This window comes from Acanthochromis polyacanthus, chromosome 17, assembly GCF_021347895.1.
Source record: "Acanthochromis polyacanthus isolate Apoly-LR-REF ecotype Palm Island chromosome 17, KAUST_Apoly_ChrSc, whole genome shotgun sequence".
Lineage (NCBI taxonomy): Eukaryota > Metazoa > Chordata > Actinopteri > Pomacentridae > Acanthochromis > Acanthochromis polyacanthus.
In genome coordinates this window covers 304,877-313,793 of record NC_067129.1, presented here as the reverse complement: position 1 = coordinate 313,793, position 8,917 = coordinate 304,877, and the positions used below count along the sequence as shown (strand labels likewise).

At 38.2% G+C, this 8,917-nt stretch overlaps 1 protein-coding gene across 7 annotated transcripts in view; it reads left to right on the top strand.

The window, feature by feature from the left end:
• slc25a14 (solute carrier family 25 member 14) overlaps positions 1-8,917 on the top strand; it is a 45,173-nt gene that overhangs the window by 23,753 nt on the left and 12,503 nt on the right. For all 7 annotated transcript variants that reach the window (XM_051937754.1, XM_051937753.1, XM_051937752.1 and 4 more), the window contains 3 exons: positions 1,492-1,586; positions 7,317-7,402; positions 7,973-8,068. In XM_051937754.1, coding sequence (XP_051793714.1) covers positions 1,492-1,586; positions 7,317-7,402; positions 7,973-8,068 — 277 coding nt within the window. The remainder of the gene's footprint in view (positions 1-1,491; positions 1,587-7,316; positions 7,403-7,972; positions 8,069-8,917) is intronic.

Genomic DNA, 8,917 nt, shown 5'->3' with positions numbered 1-8,917 from the left:
ACAATTCACAGCAGCAGCACTTTTTACTGTAATAAATGTTCGTTTTCCACACAGCTCTGTATTATAGCGACCCGTTAATCTGACAGACGGAGGCGGCTCATTATCGGCACAAACTGAAGACGTTTTAATGAACCTGATGAAAGAAAATGTCATGAACAGAGAAAGCTGATTGTCACCATCATCTCTAACTGGAATTTTTTCTTTGATGAATTTGCTTCATAATTTATCCCTTAAATCTGCTCTGCTTGTTGACAGAAAATCACTGAAGATACTCTTTTATTGATCATGTTCACATTTACTATGTTTGCTGAAAAACTACCAGCTGGGAGATTCTCCTAATGCTCACTAATGTCTAAATGAAATATCCAACAACTTTGTTTTATTTCTTTGCCACAGCGTTGTTTCATGGTGTTTCTTTGCTCAATACTTTATTAAAATGATGCCTCTTAGTCAGATAAATCCACTTTGATAATTCAGATGTTATACAAGAAACTCTACAAATATTATTGGATTTTCAGATAAAAAATCCCTGAAATGTGTTTTCTGTCTGACTTATTGCATTTCCATCCATTGAATTGTTGCCCTAAACACTAAACTTGTGCATTTTTGGTAGAATATACAGCGATGGATAAAAGGTTTCCGAATCTCAGATATTATCATGAAATATTTGTGGAAAAATCATTTCTGTGTTTCTAAAAGTGTGGCTGCATTAAACAGACACAAACACATAGAAATTATATTTATTTTGTTTATTGTTTACAAGAAAATCACGCAAATCTAAATTCTACCAAATGACCCAAAACTCAAAAGGTCTTCTTTTTATGGAAGCAATTAATTTTAAGTTTTTAGTGGATTTTTTTAGGATTTGTTTACTTTTATGGCTGTGATTAAACTGAAATGAATTCCACTGAATGCAGTATTTAACAGCTGTCTGGAAGCAGTGATGTCATCAGTGACAGCACATTACATCCACCAGTCCTGTTTGTGGACAGAATAAAATGTACACAGGTTGTGACTGATCATAATCTGAATCTTTGCATTAATTAATTTGGTCAGAACAACGTGGATCGTCCCTGCTCTGCTCTCAGATAACTTTTGATTCATTTTTTCATTTACTAACAAACACTTGATCTTCATAAATATGCACTAAAACTGGAATTTCTTATTTCCATGTAGTGTGAAGAAAGGCCCAGATGATTTACTGGGAGAGCTTTTAGTTTGTCTTCAGTAAAAGTTCTTCTTTCAGTCCTGAGCTGTTCTAGTGCTGAGACCAATCTAGAGGTTTGACAGAAGCCCAGTGGGACATTTTCAAACGGAGCTTTTCTTTTGACTTTTAACGCAGTGAGAGTGAATCAGAGGTTTGTTGTCTGCAGTTTTTAAGATTCATCTCTTGTTTTGAGTAACAGACCCTAAACCCAGACGTTAAACTCCTCAGTAGGACTGAAATGAGAACTTCTCCCTCCTCTGGTTAATAAACTTGTTCTGATGCAGGATTTCCCCCGCTCTGCTGAGGCAAGCTTCTTACGGAACAATCAAGATTGGAACGTACAACTCTCTGAAAAGGCTGTTTGTCAGCCACCCAGAAGGTGAGTCTCTATTTTTACCTCTATTATCGGTGTCCTGCCTCTGTCTGAAAACTCTTTCATCATCAGAGTCTGCTGTAGGGAAGGACTCGTTTAATTCAGTCTCAGAACCGCTGTGAAACCTTGAAAGCATTTCCATCTACACGTTATTATTCTGGAGAAACATCTCAGACAGCCGGCCAAACAGGGAATCTTCTGACAGCTGATTAAATCTTGTTTCAGTCAGTTTATTCACAGGTTTAGTGCTGATAAAGTCTCCTGTAGCGTGCGCTCAGTTTACGAGCTTCGTAACCCAACTAGAACCCATGTGAGCCTCCAGGAGCCAAAATATTTACAGCCGGCTTGAATTTCATATGAGAGCAACAACATTTAACTGTCTGAAGCCCAAAGGCCGCTTTAAAAGGCTGGCTGTCCTTATTTTATTTTATTAATGGCATCATTTATCAGAATAAGAAACCATAAAAACATTAAAAGTCACTGATTTTACGACTTTCCAGTGGTCCCAGAACTACTCATCTACGATGTGCTGTCAGCAAAATGAAATGGAAGTTGTGATATTTCATTAAAAGCTGCATGTCTCATTTAAAAATCAGTAAAATACAAACTGTTCTGTCTCATTAGATTCTGTAAATAATTAAAGTTTCAGTCACATGACATAAATTCAGGGACTTTTGGGCTGAACTGCAGGCTGTGTTTAACCCCAGCAAGTATAAATGCAACGTCTAAGCAGTAAAATATAAATAGTTTGTGGAGCTAGGGTTAGTGTTGGGAACATCTTTGGAAAATTATTGGACATGATGATCAAACATTTATAGTTTAGTGAAATAAAAAACCAAATGAATTCAAGCTTGTTATTTTCTGATTTCCAGCTTTATCGCTGCTGCTGCCCAGAACTCAGTCGTGTTGTTTCCCACAAAGCTGTAGGAGTTAAACTGCAGTAAAAATACCAAATTAAAGCATTTTGTCGGCTGCTCTGTTTGGATGTCGCTTTCTGTAAAGACATAGATTTCCACTGTCCTGGTCGGTGTTTAAACATGTTAAAATCTTTTAAATTGGGGCGATCTGATCAGAAGGAGTTTAGGACTCGTACCTGCTCTGATAAAAACATCTTTGGATGAGTTACTGCGTGTTGTTCTCAGTTTCTGTCTTTTTCTGCTGCCGCTTTTGAAAAATGGCAATACAAAATGAATGAATCCTCACAAAATACTTAGAATTTATTATATTTTGACTCCATTGTGAAAATAAATAGGACTGAACAGTTTTTGGTTTAAATTAGCTAACTAAGTGGATTAGGAATCCCAGCTTTGTTGAATTAGTTTTATAGTCTGTCCCTGAAGTCTCTGAGATCGTCTGCTGGGTGGAAACCAAACACTTAAACCACATTAAGTTGAAGCTCTTTTATAAGCGAGAATATAAAATTAAAGCATTTTGTGTGTTGTGTTGTTTCCTACAAAGCTGTAGGAGTTAAAATTAGTCCACATGGAAGAAAAAACATCGACAGGAGCAGAAAATGACCAGAAAGTGTTCTGGGTTCAGAGGTTCTGCTGCTGACCGGTTTAATAACAACAGAGAGAAGTTGGCAGCTGCAGCACTGGAGTCATTTCCTTAAATTTCCATTTTAGTTTGTTAACTGATGCTGCCGTCCAAAGACAAAGTCAACATTATAAATGCAGTTATATATCTTTAACTCAGTGGCTGGAAGGTTCCCTACGGTGCGGTGATGCTGGCAGAGTCGCTGATGCTGCTACGTCATGAATAAAAACCTCCGTTCACTGTAATTGAAAATGCCTCATAAGTGTGTGAGAATATGGCTCCATTAGGATGGAAAATGACTTTCTATCCTGTCAGGTTTGAGGCTGTTCATTAAGACGGATGGACATTGAACTGCTCTCAGATATTTAGCTTTAATTTTATCCAAAGTAATCTGATTGAGTTCATCATATTTATAGAACAAAAAAATCAACCAGACTCTGCTTTGTAATGTGGAATAATCGGCTGAAGGACGTCTTTTTGCTCTCAGTACATTTCTCTCGCTGTGTTTTTCATAGAGCTGATCATCTGTCACCATATTTCTGTTCTTCTTGGTGTATTTTGGGAGACTCTGGGTGTTTTAGCGTCGCTTGGCCAGATTACAGTGGATAAAAAGGGGTTAATGAAAGAATCTTTTGTCATAAATAAAGTAGAATCAGATGAGCTAACTGAGTTTTTACAGTGAATGACGTGGAATCGCTGCTGCAGCAGTTTACCCTCCTGATACTGGTGCTGGTTGTTTTCTCTGAACAGATTTATTTTAAGGTCGGGGTGTCCTGGCACTGGAAGCAGAGAAGTGTGTTAACCTGCCGGCACTGATTTGCAAGCTAAATAAGAGGCAAAGTGCTTCCAGGAGGGAGCAGAGGGAAAAAGGAGCGTATAGAAGTAGGTTTTATTCTCCCTGCAGCTGTAAGAGAGCTGATGTGCTTCTACAGCATCCACCGGCCTGGTCTGATGCTTTATCAACAGTCTGAAGCACACAATGGGTTTAATTTCATCGCTGCTGGTAAACAGAGGGAGAAGTATGAAAGCACTGAAATGAGAACAAAACATGCTTTTCTTCTGATATAAAAGAGATTAAATTATTCCAAATAAAGATTGTTTTATTGTCTGGACCTCAGGTGATCATTTTAACATCAGTAAAGTGGGTTTATTTTACATTCATCAGTGACTGAGCAGCACCACAGTCAGATTTCTTGCCTTTTCTCCCTCTCAGCTTTTTTTTTATTTGTTATGTGGTTCCTTCTGTATCTTTGTTCATATCCTCCCTGTTTCCTCTCTCCGTTTCTGTGTCTAACGCTTCCCTCAGTATTTAAAGGCCAACCAGTGTGCATCAGACAAATAATATAAATAATAGAGCAGATCACAGTTGAAACCCTAACCCTTGAAGAGTGTAGGTTGAGTCTGCTGATATTAACATCTCTGTTGTTTGTGTTACTTTCTGATGGTACTGGAAGCACAGCTCATGTCCCAGATTTTAACTGTTCTTCTTTCTGAACACTGATAAGTGGTCTTTTGAAAAAATGTGTCAGCACCAATGCATCAGGGTAAATTTAATGTGCATTCAGTGAAGTGGTTTATATACAGAATAGAAGCTTCTATATGCTTGGATAGACCATGTGTGTTATCGCAGTCTTGAATTTCCAATGACTGTAACTCTTAATAATCGTTGATGGAATTAAAGAAACTCCTGCATCTTTGTCGACCAAAAACATCCATGCATTTTGTTTATTTCACAGATTTACTGTCGCTCTTCTGCAAATATAAGAAAACCTGCTGAGTCATAAAAAAACATGCAGTAATGCTGATAATTGGTTGAATGTTCTTTGACCATTTTCACCTCAAGTAGACACTTTTGGTGGCCGTCCATAAGCTTCTGGTTTATTTTTGACTTCTCTTGACAGAATTGGTTCAGTTTAACTGAATTTATTGTTGTTGTTTTTTAACAGACCTGTTTCTTCATCCATAGGCTCTTGGTGGAGTTTAAGTTAGGATTGTAGGGAGGTCTGAGACCTTAATTTTATCCTAGTTTATCCATTTCTTTATGACTTCGTCTTGTAGGAACATGCAGCTGTGTCCAAGATCCAACCTGCTGATTGATGACTTTAAGTTTTCCCGAGAATGTGACATAAATCTCCCTCATTATTCCATTTCCTTTGTGTAAGTCGCCGGATTCACTGGCACTAAAATAACCCCAGAGCAGGATGGTGCCGCCACCATGCCTGATGGTAGGTTTGGTGTTTTTGGGGTCGAAGGCCTCACCTTCTCTCCTTCATACAGATTTACATGGGTCCTAATTAAATTACCTCAAAGGAGTCCCCAGCTGTAGTTAATCTTTATCACTCATGAGAAGTTAAGAGGCCGTTAAGAAAATCTGATTAACAGAGCTTTCTACACCACCAAAACTGATCACTTTAGTTTCTGTATGTGTATTTTTGACCTAGCAGATTTTTTCATATTTCTAAAAGACTTCTAAGAAATCTGTGAAAGAACCAAAGTACATGATTGTCCTTTTTGTTTCTGTTTGTGTGACAAATACACGTGTTTAGGTGATTCCAACAGAGAAAATTAAGATTTATTGGAGACTGAAGACTGCCATGATATACATGCTCATTAGAAATCTTTGTAAAACTTTAATTCTCAACTGTCTGCGGATATGTAATGATTGTGACTGAGGGCTGACCGATTATCCTTGACCATATTCAGGTTTTTACTGAATATCAGTGTCTGTCTGTTGTTACTGTGGTCTAGCTCCATCTGATTGGTTACCTGTCATGAGTATCAGCCAATCAGCACCAAAGAATAACTGCTGAAATGTTTTCTTGTATTTAAACATATGAAAAACAAGCTTTTCAGTGTAGGTTTCTATTGGAGTTTGTGTCCTGGACTTTATTTTTACTTCTAAATATTATTAGTCTGGTGGATCTGCTCTGAAAAACTCAACATCAGTCGAGCCTTCGTCAGAACCTGAAGGAAGGGGAGCAGAGATGGATCCTGATGAAGGTTTTGTGTTTACGGAGGCCTAACTTAACCAAAATATAAAGCGCTGTTCTTGTTTGTGTTTCTGTTGACTGTTTGCTGTCCAGCTCTGCCTCGATGGTCCGCTGGGTTTGAATGCTTGTTCTGATGCAGGCTCAGGTTTTCCCTGAGGTTGTGGTGGAATCGAACCTCCGTTTCCTTTCATGTAAAAAGAGCAGCGACTGTTGGTCAGATTGATCATGGATTAACTATAACTATTGTTCTAAACTCTAATCTGTTCTTATTTTGTCTCCTTCTTGTAGACGCTAATCCACCTCTAGCTAAGACCCACAGACTCTGCTCAGGATAATTTGCTTAGAATGGTTTCTGTTTGTTTTAGGCCAACGATCACAGTGTGCAGTCAGTAAATCTCAGCTTTGTTTTGATCTGCATGATGCTGCAGACGGGTGGAGTTAAATGAGAAAGTTAAAAGGTAAACTCCACCCGTGTGGTGCTCCACGTAGGTTAGAGAAAACTTGAACACTGATTTTACAACATTCATTTTTCCAATAACTGCTTCAGTTCTCCTAAAACTTTGGATCAGTACTGCATACTCACAGTAGTAGACGATCATCTCTAAAACTAATTGGCCGTCTATAAAGTAATGGTCTTTTTATTTCTAACTTTCTGCTCAAAGTTTATAGTGATTCTCAATTTATAGCTTTCCTAAAATTAAATAAAACTTAAATTTTAATTGTAGAATGAGCTGTTTAGTGTGTCTTGTTTGGGTCAGAGCGTAAAAATGGATCTTGTATCAGATATAAATGTGCTTTATTCTTTTAGCACTGTTTAGTTTTCTTAAATTCAATGAATCATAATTTGGAATTACCATGCTTTTCAATAACTGATGAGCAGTTTGTCACAAAATTTGCACTTTTGATGCTGTTTATTTCCAAATATTAGTATTGAGGCATGTTTTGTTCAATAACTCCATAAGTATAATATAATTTAACAAGATTGTCTACATTTTTGTGCAAATTGCACAAATGTTTTGTCCCAAAACAATAAACGACACAAAGAAACCAGCAGAGAGCATGCATGATGATTTTAGGATCTCTGAATAACCTGCCGATCCTCGAGACATCTATGTAGTAAATTATTATCTCAGTAGCATCGTCTTTGTGCGGTTTTAGTTGCTTTTGGCTTTGTGTGAGTTAATCACAATTTTTATCTGCTTTGGGACAGATGAGACGATGGTCATCAACGTCTTCTGTGGAGTGGTGTCTGGAGTCCTGTCCTCCTCTCTGGCCAACCCCACCGACGTTCTCAAGGTGATTCTGAACGCTTCAACAGCCTCAGAGCTGAGGCTGACGGAGCGGATTCTTAATCTGTGGAAGCAATTCTAGTCATTTATTAACCCGTCTGAACTCCAAGCAGGTCCTGGTGGGTTTTTGTTCTCTGTGGGCTCATTTTTAACTGCAGTGTAAAGTCCTGCACCTCTATGGGAACACAGCAGCTATGGATACGAGTACAGAGAACGTAGAACAATAAAATACAGCATGAATCTAATTCATTAAGTACTAGTGAGGAACAGCATTTTATGCCCGTCTGTAAAAAATACTCAACTTCACAGCAAAACATAAATGTGTTTACAGCCTCAAACCAGAAATTCTTTTGCTCTCTGTAGTTAACTTCCTTGTTCATGATGGTGACTTTCCATAGAACTGCATTCAGGTTTAAGGTTTTACACTATTGTAAAAAAAGCTGCTTCAGCTCCACTCACGCTTCACATCTGTTAGGATCAGCTGGTCGTTAGCAGGAAGCAGACACTGCCAGGATGGCAGCTGTGTTTGCAGTTATTGTAAAATCAAATGTTTGTTGTTTGTGTCTGTGGGTTCCAGATCAGGATGCAGGCTCAGGGCAGCCTCCTCCAGGGCAGCATGATGTCCAACTTTATCAACATCTACCAGACAGAAGGCACCAGAGGGCTGTGGAGGGTGAGTGCTGTGTGACTCTGTGTATTCTACTTTACGGATGCAGTGAGAGGATTATATACTGAGATGGAGCCACATTCATCCCAGTAGAAACTGCTGGACAGCTTCATACGCCTACAGCTTCATCAGGCCTTCACACTTTGGCACTTAAAGTCTGAGAAAACAGATAAATGACATGAAAGCATTGTTCCTGCTCCCGCTCTGTGGGAGGTTTCCATTTTTATTCTACACAAACACTGTTTCTGACACTTTATTGTAATTTCTGGCTAAACTGAGACCAAAGTGGATCATTCTGTCACTGTGTCGTCATTTATTTAACCAAAGTGGATCATTCTGTCAGTGTGTCGTCATTTATTTAACCAAAGTGGATCATTCTGTCACTGTGTCGTCATTTATTTAACCAAAGTGGATCATTCTGTCACTGTGTCGTCATTTATTTAACCAAAGTGGATCATTCTGTCAGTGTGTCGTCATTTATTTAACCAAAGTGGATCATTCTGTCAGTGTGTCGTCATTTATTTAACCAAAGTGGATCATTCTGTCAGTGTGTCGTCATTTATTTAACCAAAGTGGATCATTCTGTCACTGTGTCGTCATTTATTTAACCAAAGTGGATCATTCTGTCACTGTGTCGTCATTTATTTAACCAAAGTGGATCATTCTGTCAGTGTGTCGTCATTTATTTAACCAAAGTGGATCATTCTGTCAGTGTGTCGTCATTTATTTAACCAAACCAACACAATAACGTTATTAATCCCAAAGAAAATTCTTGTTGCACAATGACAAAATATGAGGAATGCAGAGCGTAAAAAGTAGTAAAGCAATAAAATATGAGTACGATCAGTTCTGAAT